We start from the raw sequence: 17711 nt of genomic DNA, 5'->3' as shown, positions 1-17711 counted from the left end.
TTCTAAAATATTGCCTCGAGGGTATATTTTATTGTTTACTCTCTCGAGTGCAGTGGCGCCTGCAGGCAGTATTTGCTATTGCAGCTGGGTCGTGGAACACGCTTGTGCCAACACTGATAAAACATATCTCTCAAACATGTTACTTTTGATTTTAATGCAACTGGTATAATTTACTTTGATAACGAGTGATGAAACAAGAGCTGTTTCATAAACATAGCTTGGACTTATGTACATATCATTTCGTCATTAAATGGGAGTGAATAAGCATAGCAAACGAGGAGAACTGCCGAGTATCAATGTAAACAGTGAGACTGAAGTGGGTGGCTATGTGGTTTTATCTGATTCAAGTATAATTATCCTTGGACGAATCCACTACAACTATCAGAACACCGTAACTTCAAGATTCACTCTATTCATTTCTCAATCAAAAAGCTCAAATATATAACAGGGTCAACACCCCAAAGAAATCTTTTCTTCTAGAATTCACTGTAGGAAATACAGAACAATGAAACAAAATTATGACAATAAAATGTTTATTTTCGATAGTTCACAATGATTACATTTGCTCGTCCATCAAAACGTCTAGAACACTGATTTGCACGTCCCTTTCCCCGCCCTCCTTAGTGCGATACCGATTACTTAAAACTATGATCCTACTTAACTGTAGTTTGCCCTCCTGTAGCCCTCCCCTAGTATAAATAAAAATGAATACGATAAGGATTAGATTTCGAAACACAGTGTCGCGAGAGAGGCCAGGGTGACACCCTCCCTACACGATGCAAACAACGCTTATCTACACTAAAGTAAAGCATTTCTGCATCTTTATACCATCGCGGCTAAGCCAGGAATTAAGCTTTAAGCTATTCCACAAAAGAAAACAAAATAGAAGTATCAACCTAAAAGAGGCAATTCAACTCAACTCGACATTCAACTCAACCCGACATTCAAATCAACTCGACATTAAATTCAATCCGACATTCAACTAAACCCGACATTCAACTCAACTAGACATTCAACGTTCTTTGCATGCAGCCAGGGCATTGGTGCAGCTAGACTGGCAATATCATAGAATATAGCAGCTGCGCAAATAACAAAGCTGAATGAAAACAGTTTCAAATGATACCTTGATTAGAATGACATTGTTTGAAAAAACATCACTGCTTTTATTCGGAAGGGAGCAAAGACGCTTGCATCAATATGCCTTTTCAAAAGTAGTAAATGCTGAAGGGAAAAATCTAATCCAATGAAACTTATCGTTGGCACCCCAAATGAGGATATTCTCGTTTTGACTTCCCTCATTGTGGCATATGCAAAAAAATAGCAAAGGGTATCACGATTGGATATATAGAATTCTCAAGGGAAATAATTTGGTCACTGTTGAAAGGCAAAAACAACTCATGAGGCAATAAACTTCTCAAGAGATTTGGGAAGCTTACAGTAAAGATCTCTCGAGCACGGTCAATGAAATCACGAAGGTGTTCTCGAACAAGTCCCAACAAACACAAGAAAAGTTTTACTAGATAAAATTGGGGAAGAAATTGGAAAAAAATTAAGAGGAGGGTCAAAACTAGAAAACGCATAATTAATATTTTTCCTATTAACACAAAAATGAACCTATAACCTGAGTAATTTCCTAAAAAAGGACCCCCCTTTTCAAATATAAATTAACTTGAACATTATAGCCATAAAAATTTGAAGGAAACGGAACAAAAACAGCAAGCTAGCAATAACATAACGGACAAAATAAACGCACGCGCGCACGGTGTATATCAAGAACAATGACCCTTTCGATAGCTTTATCTGTCCTTCAAATTTAATTCAATACTTGTTATCATAAAATATGGTTAGTTTTATCTTATTGTAAACCAATCGTGAATGAACTACACAATATCTAGGTTACTTTGCTGATGATATCTTTAACTTTTGTGAAACTTTTGATGAGAAGACAGGTACAATTCAAACGGCCTACAATTTAGACGGCCTGAAAAAATTTAGTTTTAGCAATGACGTTTCTTAAATACCTTAACAGCTTTTCGTATTCAAGGGAATTTAGTGATCTTTTGTCGTGAATCGAGATGGATACTTTTTATCAATATTTGGAATGGAACCTTTTAGAATTACAAAATATCGAATACTAAGGGTTGGGGTGTTCATCAGTCACATATCAAGGACAAAAACACAAAAACACGACAACATCAAAAGCAAAGTTTGAAAAAAAACAAATGGCTTTAAAATGAAATGCCAGAGAAAAGGAGAAAGCAAGGAGATGCACTTGTGACGTATTAGGGTAAAGGGAAAGTCTTGATGTCCTAATACCTTGCTTAGGTCATGTGATAATATTGTTTGAAGAGCATAGTAAAACATAAAGAAAACTGACAAAAAACGAATTACAAATTTACATTACAAATTATTAAAAACCAGTTAAGAATAGAGAGCTTTCGTTAATTAAGGTGACCAAAGCAATAAAGTAGAAATTAACGAGATTATTCAGGGTAAAACCCAGAATTTATACAGTTTAATTTAGGACATTCTGCAAAAAGTGCTTTGGGTGTCATAATTACGTAAACAATTAGTTATAACTTTATAAATTGGATTTACTTGCTGATTGTTGAGTTTTCTTGAAATCCAACGGAACGCAAACATCAAAACACAAGTTTCCATACTATATGACGTCACACAATAAAACAGACAATTGAGACAATCTGAAGGGCTTGACGAGCGCAATAAGACAAACAAATTGTTTAAAGAGGACAGATGTACGGCCTTAGATAAAATAAGTCTAAAACGGGGGAGAAAACAAGGCGATGCTCACCCATCAGTGGTTCCCTGCAGCATTTGGAAATCTTCAAATTGGAGGTAATTGTTCACCTCTGAACCACTGGGATTATGTGCCATGGCACCAACTTTAGCTCCTGTTAGCTCCAAGACCTGTAAGACATAAATTGCTTTGAGGAAAATTGCGAACAAATAGAAACGACATCAGCCTACTGCCTGTTACGAAAAAACTTCTCTTCGGTCTGACCTGTACTGAATAACAATAAAAATATCAAATTACATAACAAATGCAAAAAGCCAACAAAATTTGATAGCCTCTTCGTGGGCCATGCAGGTGTAAGCGGATCTGAGAGCGATCAGAAAACCTGAGTTTTGATATGTCGCAATAGTGCTGTGGCCAAAAACACTAGATTTCAGAAACGAAAATAAATGGCGGTCGAGAACGGTGGCAGAAAACAACGTTAGTAGCTACACCCATGCAGTGGCGGCGCCAGCTATTACAGAGGGAGAGGGTAATGGGCGCGGCCAGTGGGACCACACCCCTTTTGCCTCGTTTCAGTGATTTGTATCAAATTAATGGGGGGGGAGTAATTACATTGCACCTATGTCACGCCCTATTTTACTTTGGAAGGTTCGAAAATTTTTGTAGATAAGCCAGAACTCTGCCTGGAATGAAAAGCGCTTTCAGAACTCTGCCTAGGGCTTTGAAGGCCATGACTAAGGCAGATTGACGCATTTCATCCCAGTATGACGTAACTAACAAATTAAAAAAAGGGAAATTCAGAGAGTGGTCGAATAAGTCGGCATATTCAATGACTGCTGCCGTATAGAAAAAGCAACAAACAAGACGTAGCATCATCAATCAAAAGCTAGATATAACACACAGTTATAAAGTGTGGTACTCAAAACCGCGGATAGCCTTCGCGCGGCCTGAGGCTAATGATATAACCGATAAGAGATTAATGATAACGTCATTAAACTAAAGCAACTGAAAGACTATGATGCAGTCTTGCAAAATAATTTTCTAATTTCCTTTGAAGCCTGATAGTGTAATTAAGCAGCATTGAGCAGATAAATAATACAACACAGTATTAATAAATATAAAAGGTGCGGAGATGGCTAAGTGGTTAGGGTCGCTTGTTGTTCGAGTCCCTGACATGACAAAACATTCTCTTAGAGTGAGGAGAGTCGCCAGGCTCTCGGGAAATCCAGGCGTAGGAATCACGAAGTGTGGGCACATCGAGAGGAAGGACCAGGACACTGCTCGAAAAGCATAGCTTTCCAGTGTCCAAAAACTGCTTTCGAAAAAAAAATTTTGTAAGATGTTTATTGATTTACACAAAGATAATGAACAACAAGCATTTTCTTAAATTTAGAGCACATCTTTGGAAAAAGGTAGCTAATTTTTGCGAAAACTATGCAAGATGCTACAGCGTAGCGCACAAGGATGGTTTTGGTTGCTGACGGCAAAAATCGTGCGCGGTAGTGAAAGAGTAAGTAGAGAGTTTATTTGCCGGCGACAGGCTTGATATCTCTTTCTGTAGCTGAGCAGGAAAGTTAAAATCACTCCAACGAAATGCCATTAACCAATCACAATCGTCGAGGTTAGCGAAAATAATGAAACGAATTGTTCCTATGGAAAAGAACAATTGCTTTTCACCTTGCGTGTTTGCTGTTTTAGGCGATTGAGCCAATAAGGTCAGAAAGCTGTCGGCTGTTAACAAAACTGCCAAAAAATCCAAATGCTTGCTCATAATAAGAAACTTTGTTTATCTCAGAAACACAGAAACTATAAAAATCGCAGAAACTATAGTGCTTTTCTTTACCTTTAGATCTGATGTAACTGTCAACAGATTCTGTTCATTACAGAAAAATTTCAAGCATATGCATTATAACATTAGCAATGGTGGAATTACAGGGCCATTAAAACGACTTTGTGGAGTAGTAAAACTGACGACCGACAAAAATTGAAGCCCTCAGCTAACGGTATAAAATTTTCAAAGTTAAAATTGCCAGAAATCGACAAAAATCGTTCATATGCATTGTTCTCTAGAATACTTTATGATACAAAATAGATGTCAATTCATTATAATTCAAATTCACCCAAGGATTGACTGACCTTACAATCAGGCGCTGAACATGGCCTTATACTCCTGATTTTAGCCAGCATCTTCTGTAACTGGTCAGGATGCATTTGTAACGCATATGTGCCGCATAGATTTTTCCGAATGCTAACTGAGATTACCCAATCAGCTTCTTATGAGAAGCTGACGAACAATACAATTGACGGACAACCTGTCAATCAAACGACTGCCTCCTCCTCCAGTAAACATTAGCACGATAATAGCCAAACAAGCATCTCAAAACAGCCATAACTCAAGACCCGAAAACAAGAGTATCCCATTTCTAGCGATCGGGTGTCTTTTCTAGCTTAAATCAAATTTCGAAAGACACTTATTCAGGAATTTCGTGGAACAAAAACATATTCGTCGCAACATGGATATAAAAGACTCAATGTAAACAAATCATACACAAGTTTTCCTTTAAAGGCATTGAATCATGATAAAGTGGATTGGGTATACACTAAGTGCCAAAATTCGCTGAGTCATGATTTTCGTGACTGCGATGCTATTGGTTGACCTGGAACTGGTCACATAAACTCACCTCGAATTGATTGACAAAACAATTTTCATCAATAGCAAGTTGTCAACAATGGATGCAAGAATCACATGAAACAGCAGCAATCACGTTGAAACCAAATGAGCCTCTATAGAGAAGGCCTATTCACCATGACTCAATGCCTCTAATAATCGTGATTTTGATACAGTTGACGAGCAATTAAGTATCGTGTGCAGAAGTTTCCCGATGCAACGGGATTTCATCTTGGGGAAAATATCTAGATCCCCATCTTTCAAAATATACTTTCAGTAATGCCAACTACTAAGCGATACCAAACTATTTCTATATTTATTGATAAAACAGCGATCTAAGCAACAGATATTTATGGTTATAGATAAATATAGCAAAGAGTTATTAATTTGTCAATTGTGGTAAAAGAAACTGGATTGGATTTTTCAAGCGTGCATGCTTCATGTAATGCACGAACAAAGTGTAGGGCTAACTATGAATTAATGCACTTAAATTGATGGTCAAGCGAATTCCAAAAATCTTATTAGCAATTGAAAATAAAATCAATGCTTATAACCTTTAAATCAGCTTGAATTCCAGAACTTGTTTTCCATACCTATGGCAGGTCCTCTTAGCCTTCACATAGACTATACACTTATTAAAAGAATTATTTTCCGTACTAAGGATTCTTTGTTCTTTAATAATTGAGTACTCAGTTTTTAAGAGTCGCTTAAATATTGAGGTGACCGAAAATCTAAATTGTGCAAAAAGATCCCAGTCTTAGCATACCCGGTAATTTATAGAGTTTTGCAGTGGTAAACGAAGACTATTTTATTGTTTGTTTGGTAAAAAGAATTTTCTTGATTTTCTGATACCAATGGGAAAGAAAAAGGTATTATTTCATTCTTTTCTTGAAACCTGGTTACTTGTGAAAAAATGCGTGCAAATTAAATGGTCCATAATGTTATAATTATGCACTAGGTTATGTCTTCTATCGCTGGAGAATTGTAAACTGTTAAGGGTCAACTCAGCCCGCATACTTGATTTGAAAAAATAAACAATAACAAAAAATAAGTAAGAAGCGTTTTCACGTGATATCAGAGATATACATAAAACGGGAATTAGAGTAGCCTTTATTGACTTAGAATATATACAAGTTGAGAATCCTTGCACTAAATTTAAAAATATCGAAAGCAAACAGAATCTAGCTCAAAATTCTTTGTTGAAAATTACATATTTTGTTGGGATTCGATGTAGCAAGTCCACACAGATTAACAAGAATAAAAGCGAGATATCGTAATACGTTGATGTGGAGGATAGGATGAAGCACAATGGTAAGGGAAGTCTAACAAACAAATGGAGATGAACGGAGCAAACACAAACATTAATCCACCTCGCCACAAGCACCAACGAAAAGTCATCAAATAGACATTTACGTAGAACACTAAGTCTACTGAAAACAGCTATCAATCTTGAGGATCGTACGATTGTTTCAAACATCTCGACTTCATCAGACAATGGACTTCTAACCAGCAACCAGATGAACATTTCGCGCAAAAATAAAAAACAAACAGTGATTCTTATAATATCGCGATGGCCATCATAATCATCGATTGATTGGCTGATTGTGATTGACGCTGACGAAATAGCGATGTTGACGATTATGACGATGATTATGATTGACTGATTCATTGCTCAATCCATCAATTGATTGACTGATTGTGATTAATGCTGATGAATATAACGATGTTGATGATTATGATGATTAACTGATTGATCATAAATTTCGGCAGACATTCCTCGGTATGAGTAAGAAAGCGACAGCACATAACCTTTGAAAACGCCAATAGTGTTTCATCTCAACAGAGGGGAACAGGATGTGTGCCTCAAGTTATCAGCAAAGAGTATCATAATATGTTACAAAGAATGGTGAGAATTGACCTTGGTACATTGACACAAAACCATAGGAAGCATGATGCAGCATAGAATTACAACCAAAAGCAATAAATAGCAATAGATCGTAACAAAATATTGTCTCAAAACGCGAACAGACATGTTGACAACAGAAGTAATTTAAGAGTCCGAACAACTTGAAAAGTACTTATGTTCCTAGTAGATGCGAATGATATTCCACATTAAAGACTTTCTATCATTACAAACGTTCGATGGTCCAAAAGTTTTCATTTGATTGACTGCACTTTCGTCAATCTTGATTCAAGAATACACCTACAGCTAAAAACATTAAACTATCTGTAATATTACACGATTTTCAGTTTTAAGAGGTATGATGATCAGGTGTTTCTCGGTGGATAATTACTTCGTTCGTGAAATGATCAATACAATGAGGCTTTCATACTTAGACAATAATCTGGGGTTTAGCGCTAGGGGAGCTCATGGGGGTCTTTGATGCTAGGGGAGCTGATGGGGGCTGAGCCTACCTTGATAGTGCCGAAAAATGGCCGATTCCTACATTTGCTACTGTCTTTGCAACATTTTGCGCAAGAGCCCCCCTTTCGTTGATTGCTAATGCAATAATGCCCCTAAAGCTACACCATATTATAACAGAACCTCTCTACATCTAAAGAATACAGCTTGAAGTTTAACATTATTCGTACTTTGCAATACGAATATCGAAAGTCGTGGCAAGAAGCTTTCGTAGACTGGCTACCATGACAAAATGCAACAGCACTTTATTTCTTTTGAAGGACCTTACTAACCTAATATTTTAATTCTTTTAAATTTTATTGATTCTTACTAATCCATAAGTTACCATTCTGGCCGTTTAAGCTAGGACACATCAGTTGTAAACAAGCTGCAACCTCGTCTTAAATAAGAGAACGGTGTGAGAACTTTTTGGTTGCATTGTTAGAATTCACGCCAAAGAGAAGTTCCAGTAACAAAAAGGACGAAAATTACGGAATACTCCCGGGATCTTTAACTGATAGATAAGACAAAGGCAAAAAATAGGACATCGTTATTTCAACCAAATATGATTTAATAAAGAAAATTCCTTCTCCCCATTGCGTCTACAGCACGGCCGCGTAATTTGGAAATGTATATTTGCCACTCGGTTCACATTTGATTTTGGCGTGCAATCTAATACTTTGTCATTAAAACAAACCATATCAAACACATAGATAAGCGTGATAACAGTTTATATACAATGTTTCCGAGATACTTAACAAGATGCGATAACGAGTGCTTTCGAAGGGCATTACGAAACGTTGAAAAAACTACTTACTGCTAAGTCTTGCATTCTTCTTAAAGTCAATAATCAGCCTAGAAAAAAGAAACAGAAACTAACGTCACAAAATTCAGATCACGATGTACGGCGAATTCGTTGATCATTCGTTACCACCATCACGATCCGCACTAAAATTAATTCCACTAAGATTAATTCTTTCGCACAAAACTTCCATTTAAAGCTTGGAGGAAGGTGGGACGTTTACAAAATCCAAATATTTCGAAATTTCACTTATGGATGCGGGAGTTCAAGTAGTTTTCTTATATTGTCAACGTGGATGGTTCACAAATTCAGCAGATTTGGCAAATGTACCCTCTGATAACATAACAGTTTGAGGTTAAGGAACAATCCAAGAAACAAGAACAAACGAAAACAATAATTGCTTCAAAACAAAGAACTACAGAAAGGCATCACTGGCATCATTAAAGTTTTAAATTGTGCCCATTTTAAATCTTACAACACGAAAATTATATCGATTTTCAATGGGACGTTTTTGAGGGGCAACGGTTGAGGGTTATAAAAGTAACCACTGGACGTTTGGCCTGAAAGAATAGATGTTTGTGCGTGTTTATGCTAAGAGATACCTTCTTAAGAAACAGCAAAAAGATGCCTAAAAAATGGACATACCGTATTTCCTCTAAAGAACGCCGCGGTGTTTATTACAAAATCTAACTTTTTGGATACGGCGTTAAATAGATGGCGACGTTTATCAGAGGGCGACGTTTATCAGAGGGCGGCGTTGATAAGAGGGCGGCGTTGATTAGAGGAAATACGGTGATGGAAATAATCAACAAAATAGTGAAATTATGCAGTGACAGGCTATTGGGTAAGATAAAACTCAAATAGGAAATGACGAATAATTTTGGCAAAGCAAATAATGTATCAAATTAGCAAAAATATTGAAAATACCAATAATATATTGTAACGGAAAGGCATATTTTAAAATATATTAAATGCTACAAACAGTTATTTATTTTTAAGTGTGCTTTACTATGAGATCCATCAGGGTATTGAAATATATTTAAAGTTTGATCATAATAAAGATACTGCCTGCCTTGGGCTTTATTAAAATGAATATAGGCTTGGTCCTATATTGAGATCAAGGCTTGGTCCATGATTAAAATTGGGTTGGGTTTGTACATTCTACATTTATTGACCTTTACGGTAGATAAAGAATAGCTTATTCAAAGAAAAAACAATTGATAACTGAATTTCCTTTAATGATAGATAAGAAATTTTTTTAGGAGACGTTCATTGTACTTTTGCAATGGTAAACATGGCAGTAAACACAGTGCCCATTTTTGAAACATTCATTTCATGAAAAATATTTCATTTGAAAAACAAATTCTTTCAATATCTTCACCTTCGGGTGCTGAATACTAGCAATATTTTTAAAAGAAAACTCATGTACCAGCTTCCAAACAATAGCCTCCTTGTTTCTTCACTTATTATCGGCAGCTTGCTTTAACATAACAGAAAGTGATATGATGTTACTTGGAAGTAACTGTCAACTGCCTTAAGTGTGCAAAAACCCAAAATCTGAAAAGTATTTATCAATACCCTAAAAAAACGATTTTGCATCAAAAGGGCAATGCAACACAATTAATAGAATTTTATACATCTAGTCGGCCTGCTTGTCTACAGCACTTTAAGGCTTTCAAATAAGAAATTTGAGAATCACAAAACCTTTACACAAACATGTATATGCCTTAGTTGGTTCAATGACATTTCTTTAAACATTCAAAAATGTTTTGCTTTTGGTAGGTATAGCAGGGGGAATAGCTGTGTCCACAGATATTTTTTTACTTTCAAACACTCTCTGCACCTTCTATAATTCTATCTCGTGGCTTATATCCAGTGGTGTACCCAAGAGGGGGAATAGAGGGGTCAGGACCCCCCACTTTTCTAAAATATGGTCCTCGAGATTTGTCCAAAAACGATGCAAGACTCATTGGGGGGGGGGGTCAATAAAAATTGTAAAATATTTTGCTATATACGTAGTTAAAATGAATCAAATTATGGGGGAAAATTTTGCAAAAAGGGTGTTTCCCCGCATTTGCGAGTGTTTGAAGTGCGTGGTCCAAAAGAATTCTCCAGACATTCCCACTACTACAACCCTGGGTAGGCCACTGCTTATATCACATGAGGTGATAAATTTAATTTGCAATTTAGTAAAAGATTTACAGCAACATCATGTCAGCTCTAAGATGTTGGTAGACAATCAAAGAAGTGACCCATGTGGAAACCTGGAGACTTGATACCCTCTTTTCATGAGATTTGCCATTTTTTCATTTCATTGCTTGTTTTTAAAACTTATGCATAAGTTCAGATTTTTTGAAAACTAACATTTGCATTATTGTTTTTTTTAGTTTTTCTTTAAAAATGAATAAATCTTTATCTAGCTGTTGAACCACCTTGAACTTTCTCAAATATGTCCAACAACTTATGCAGCCTTAATACATTTTTCCCAGAAGATTATCCATTAAGAGTGAGGAGAGTCACCAGCTCTCTGTAATTCCAGTCATAGGAATTACGAGGTGTGGTCACATCGAGAGCTAGGTAGCTAGCTACGGATGTAGCTAGCTACCTAGCTCTCGGATGCTAGGTAGCAACAAATACAAATACAAATTGCAGTAAATAGTAAACATATATTGTGAGTAACTAATAGAAGAGTTTCAGTTTGTGCTTCTTTAATCATTTGGAGGGGCTTCAGAAATTCCTTTCAGCACTTAACTGCAGTATAGGTTTTTAAAAAACAAATAATTTCGTAAAACTGTTTCATTCAAGAAACAGCAAATTAAAAATCACAGTACTATGAGGAGCTCACTACAAGACCTTTTTAATAGATTTATTACCCTTTGAAGGTCAACAAAATTTTGTGGCTAATACAAAGCCATTTTCAAAAAAATTTAACTTTCAAATATATAAAGTATTTCCCAAAAATATCTGAAATCATCAGTGACATTAGAACCAGGAGACACCAGAGACAAGTGCCTTAGCCTTTGGAAAAATGATCCTTTTGTTAGAAGGGATCTGAACAACTCTGAATATACATCATTGAGTATATGACTCAGTTACAAGTTATTCTTATGATATAACCATTTTTATCATTACAATTATATAAAAAATGAATCAATGATGTGCAACATGTACATAAACAACTGCTACTAAAAGGGACTTTTTTTCTATATTATCATTTATTACATCTAACAAGTTAATTTGCTAAATAAAATACTTTTATACTTCAAGATTGTAGATTATTCACAATAAATATTCTGCTTGTATTTCCAAGAGAATCACTTTTAGAAAATATGCTGTGTAAAACAACACTAGCTTTTAAAGGAGGGAAATAAATTGATTTCCACACCTGTTTCCTGTTTTTTAGCTTTATTAAAATATATTTATCTGGCAAGGGGTTTAGGGACTACAAACAAATATCATTCTATATGTTGTTGTAAGTATTCCTCTTCTTGTGAAAATCAAACCCCTAGAACATTAAAATAGGGAGTTTCTCTAATTTACCTTAGTCAAAATGATTCATAATTTTCGTACGCACTTGTAGAATTATTTCAATCAGCTTTCGTCATTTGATAGGCAAAGGAGGAACTGCAACTTCCGATTTGAGTGGACCCCTACAGTTCCTGATGCAACTTCTATATATTGGGCTATTGTCTAGTTGATCTAACGTTGATGATCTAACAGGTAGAAGATTTTAAAATCATAACTTAGAGGTGTGTTGATTCCCTCAAGAAAGATGTTTAAAAAGTGTGTGTCCGTATGTTGTAAAATTCGAGTTTCAAAGAGAATATTAATCTTCAAACATTTGAAAAAAAACATTACAACTGCGACAGAAATTACAATCCCTGCCTGGGGAAACGAGGGACTTTATATATAATTATTTCTAACCGTATGATTGAATAAAACAAAGATGAAAAAACCTAAAAGTCAAGAGAAGGGCTTTTACAATGTCCGACTAGCATGATAAACCAGAATATAAACAAAATTGATTTGGCCTAACCAAGTCTTGATTGTTATGTTTTTCTATACGTGAGGTGCCCCAAAAAATTTCTTAAAAAGTTGGAGAAAGAAAGCATAATAAAAAAGAAAGCTTTGATATTTTAAGGATAATCACCACAAATGTTTCATTGTTTTGAAAAATAGAGATATGTTTGGGCTGGCCAAAAAGCGGCTTTCAATAACAATAGCCTCCTTGCAGCATAAATTTCCAGGTGGTAGAAGATCCTGCGGCATAGAAGGCGGTAAAACAAAGAGCTATCGACTAAAAACTGTATCAAATCAGTTAATTTATTCAATGCGATATAAAGAGAACAATAAACTTACCAAACAAACAAAGTAGATAGGTTGTTGACTTCTTCATCACGATCGATCGTCAGATTTAATGTTATGGAATGCTTGCTGCACGAGGCTACTTGAGGTCTTCTAAAAAAAGAACGGGAGAATTGGCCAATCAGAATACTTGCTGATGACGAAACAATAAAGCTTAACCAATGAGAAGCAGTTTGTGATGCACTCGAGGCTGTAAAAAAATTGATCCTAGCGTAACGAAAAAACTGACAGCAAAGTAATTTTGATAAATGGATTTTTTTTCTTTGATTGAACCATTACTCGAATTGGTCAAAAGATCAATTTTTGTCCTTCAAAATGGATCAGTCTCATCTCCGTTCCATTGACCTAAATGCTGTTAAAAAAGAAAATGAAGTCAGGGATAAAGTAAAACGATCAACTACGACGAAAATCCAATGTTGTGTAAAAGAACTTTAAAATAAATTTGATTAAACGAACAGCATATCTTTCGTTTCTTCCTTTTTACGCATTAAAAGAATATCCTCTCTTTTCACTACCCTCAAATCGCTATTAGTGTCAACAAATACATCTTAACTCCCCTGCTCTTCTACCGTGCCCCTGGCTCCCAGGCACTTTGGCCAAGGACTTTACCATGATATGATCGTGTTTACTTGTATATTACTAGAAGCCTTTTAACAGAGGATCGTGTTCTTTATTTTTTGGTTTATTCCTCAACACGAGGAAAAATTGAAATTGGAATACCTCAATAACTTTGCTTGTGGCCACAAACTAATTTATTTTTTTGCATGTCAATGATTACATTTATCAAATCTGTAATTTTATACGCATCTTGGAAAACTTCCTTCATTACTTTCCAATTCTGCTTCAAAGGAACCGAATAATAAACATTGTCTTAGGGTCAATCGCAATTAATAAAAGTCGATTAACTGTTCTTTACGAGATTTTTCCAGTTTTTCATTTAGCCAAATTGAGCTGTCAGGTGCCTTGTCTGGTCTTTTTAATCGGTTACGGTGGGGAAAAGCCTGAATGCCTATAGCAGTTCTAAGAAAAGGCCTAAAAAAGATCAAGTTCGTTGATATAAGTTTGGATAGTTTTGTTTATTGAAAACTAAGGACCGTGATTTAAAAACTTCGGGTACCAGAGGCTAAGTGAAAAGGTGGGTCGGTGAAAGACTGGGTCGATAAGTGTAAGCCATAAGAGGAGAAAGGAGGAAAGATGGCGAATCTTTCCTCCCCACTCCGCCTAAATGCGACCACTATTCTCTTTCACTGTCTCTTTCACTGAGGCCCTGGTACTTAAGCCGCATCTACACGAGCAACTTTTTCTTGGTAATTTTCTTTTACAGGCTTCCTTGCCCTTATAGATTAGCAACAAGTTTTGTTTGACATTCGTTCACAATATCTATTTGCTCTGACAATCGTTTTGGCCAGCGGAGTTTATAGGTTAGCCTCGGTTTGTGTGACGCGGCACGTTTTTCGCGTCAAATTTTCTTGCAAAAAATAGCTCCTTCAACGAAGAAGATACTTTTATCCGTGGGTGGAAAATCCCTGGAATTTCTTCCTTTAATATCTGTATACCCATACTCATACTGCACATATTCATTCTTCTTGATGTTCCAATTTTACAACTTTCTGCCTTTGTATTCCGAAGCCTTTCACGGCTTTGCAGAGTATTAAAAGCATTGACTTTCCTTGATCGGCCGAGAACAAGCAATTGTGAGAAAAAAGGGTCTGGAATTGAGTCAAATTTGTCAACTTTACTTGTCAAATCATCTACACGGACAAATTTTGCAAATGACAATTTTCTACTTGACAAGTGAACTTGCTGAGAATCTGGCACGCCAGCTTTCGAACAAGTACACTTGTCAAGTAAAAAATTGTCATTTTTTCTCAATACACCCGAATCTACACGAGCAAAATTAACTTTCCAAAGAAAAATTGTCAAGGAAAACTTGTTCGTGTAAATGGGCTTTACTGTAAAATACTGGAACATTACAACTCAGAATTATATAAAGATTTACCATATTCCAGTTTCACAACTTTGTATAATCACTTAATCAGCCTTGCCTAATGGTTCTGTTAACATTTGTTATGCTTTCATTTTTCAATAAAACTTTTTGATATCATTAAACTTTGTTTCTATTTTACGGTAGGGGCATGACTATAGAGGACGCAGGGGCCGAAAAACTCTGTAAAGATCTTTCCACTTGTCCTCCTCAGCAAAATCACCTTATTACATACATTCTTTCGATGTCAGCATTGTAACTACTTTTCTTTTGTATATTTTGTTACACGTTGATATTACACGTACACGTTTACACGTCTAACAGACGAGAAATGACATTAAATGACAAAACCGAGTATTTATTCTCGATATTGTTGTTTGTTAAACTCAGTTCATCCGACCTATTTTCCCTTGATTTCAAGAGCCACTGTTTAATACTAAGCTGTTTGGATGGCCGCTTTTAAGGGTAAAGAAAAGCTCATATAAAAACGCAGTAAAACTAAAATAAATCCTACAAGGAACGTTGCTGGATCTTGTGTTCTTGAAATCATTCATTTCTGACCTATGTTAGGGTCTGATCACAAAGAGGTTGTTAATTTCTCGAAGGATACAACTATATTCACGTACGATAGGCCAACAAAAGAGAGCAACCGAACAGTAAAATTGTCTAAGCAAACTAATAGAATGGTTGTAAACGCAGTGAAATTTCAATATATATTCTAAGGTAAGCAATATATATTCAATATATATTCAAAATATATTTCAATATATATTCTTAGGTAAGCTATTCAAAACGTTTTGACGGAAAAATGAAAAATATAGCAGACACATCAGCAAGAAATCAGAGCCTTTTCTGAGCTGAATGACTGTACAAAAATCTGACTGAAAATGATATCAACTCCACCAACTCATAATTAGCACAAATTTTAGCAGCATATTTCTACCAGTATTGCATTCTCCTGTTGTTTATCAGAATGCTCGGGCTCTTAAAGTCGTAACGAAGAATTTTGATAACATTTTTTTCATGAGATAAAGATTTTTTTCAGGTCCAGACGGTAGTACTCTACGATTCATAAGGCTTTTAAAACTCATAATAAATTTCAGACCTCAAATGTCTGTAATATTCACACGAAAGTTTGTAGACACAAAGGACAAAAACTACATAAAAAAATTTTTTGTAAAAGAAAGACAAAGTCCAGAATAAAGAATGCCTCAACCTGTTCTTCGTTAGCTCTTATTTTTGACCAAGTTCGACTCAAAAGTACGCCTTAACTACTAACTGTGCCATATTAATTTGCAACAATCACATCCAGAATCAATTAAAGTCCACTTTTCAGACTTTTTCAGATTTTTTAATATTACCTTTAAACAAATTCTAGGTTATGATTTCCACAAAAACAATTTCTAGGGATTTTCAGATAAAGCAATAGGGTTTCCACAAAGGGCATGAGAATCTTATCGAGTGATAAATCTTAAACATTCTGTTTTAGTGCGCAAACTTTTTATGATTGTGAGAGAAATGAAAACTACAACTTTTATTTTAAGAACACTTGTAATAAATATACCTTGGTTTGATTTGCTTGATTTGATAAGGCTTGATTTGCTAAGAAAAATTATCGTGAGAGAATAGTCCACCTCTAATGAAAATTGAGAAAATGCATTGTGATACACAGCATCAGCAAATCAACCGCTCTTCTTAAAACGTTATGCCATCAATATTATGCTAAAAGAATAAAATTACCTTGGAGCGGTCGAAGATATAATAAATTGTTAGCAGTTGACTTAAAACCAATTTTTGAATAAAAACAACATTGAGAGCACACGAGCTACAAATTCGCTTTTAGAAAATCGCGACCAAAAGTTTGCCATAAAATTCATATCCAAAAAAACTACTGTATGTACTATAGGCAAAGAGGATAGAAAAGGTAAACATTTAATATTTTGAATACGCTGACTAGAAATGGAGATTCTCATAGTGGAATGGAGGTATCAAGCGCAGGGGTACAGCACAATTCACTAGCAATATTTTTCGCTCTTTTCTATAAGAACTAGTAAACTTAAGTTCAGTTTGACTGTTCTTAATTTTATCGAAAAAGGATTGAGGCTGGATTGTTTTTAATTTGTTCTTAAATCAATAGGGTGTAAGCAGGACCTTTTTCGCTCCAGGGAGGTGTCCAGGCCTCATTTGCCAACAAAGCGACTGAGACAACCTTTATTTCTCTAATGGCAAAAAATCCTCGCTATTGAGCCGTAATGTTGCTCAAAGTTACATGTCATAGTAGCTCAGCCTCAGCTTTAATTTTTAACCAATTTTGAGGCTCGTGTTCTTATAAAATTGTTCTTTTAAAAAAAGAGTGTTACTAGGCAAATCCAACGCTCATTAGCATTAGCTCAGAAAATACCGATAAGTACTTGAGAAGGAAACTTTAAAACAGCAATGAACTCATGAACAAGTCACTTACAACGTAGTTTTCCAGTATAAGAACTGATGCGTGTGATGCGATCCTCTTTTACTGGCCTTCTTAGAGTCTCACCTTTTTTGCATTGACGTGCAGCTCACTTCGATGGAATTGAGTTCCTTGTCTTTGCAGGATTCACGTGGTAATGTTTTGATTACTCGGCCGACAAAGCCTGCCCGGGCACGTTCGCTATAAACCTTTTTGCTAATAATTAAACGGGCACGATCACTACATTATTCCATTGTTCTGTGAATATAAATGGACAAAAGATCCAC

The 17711-nt window shown here is 35.6% G+C and overlaps 1 protein-coding gene across 5 annotated transcripts in view; it reads right to left on the bottom strand.

Annotated features, from left to right (window-relative positions):
* The window catches only part of LOC135695072 (cellular tumor antigen p53), a 44621-nt gene extending 27033 nt beyond the window's left edge, over positions 1 to 17588 (bottom strand). The window contains exons 1-5 of one of the 5 annotated variants that reach the window (XM_065214025.2): positions 17440 to 17588; positions 12989 to 13087; positions 12170 to 12342; positions 8645 to 8682; positions 2813 to 2928 (exon numbers count right to left, since the gene is read on the bottom strand). In XM_065214025.2, the coding sequence (XP_065070097.1) occupies positions 2813 to 2928; positions 8645 to 8659 (131 nt within the window). In that variant the 5' untranslated portion in view covers positions 8660 to 8682; positions 12170 to 12342; positions 12989 to 13087; positions 17440 to 17588. The other 4 variants (XM_065214026.2, XM_065214024.2, XM_065214023.2 and 1 more) reach the window with 4 other exon arrangements.
* Between the last annotated feature and the right edge of the window lie 123 nt (positions 17589 to 17711).

This window comes from Rhopilema esculentum, chromosome 8 (assembly GCF_057945365.1).
Source record: "Rhopilema esculentum isolate cy_ngs chromosome 8, ASM5794536v1, whole genome shotgun sequence".
NCBI lineage: Eukaryota > Metazoa > Cnidaria > Scyphozoa > Rhizostomeae > Rhizostomatidae > Rhopilema > Rhopilema esculentum.
Note: the sequence above shows the minus strand (reverse complement) of the source record. Positions and strands in the feature narration are given on the sequence as shown.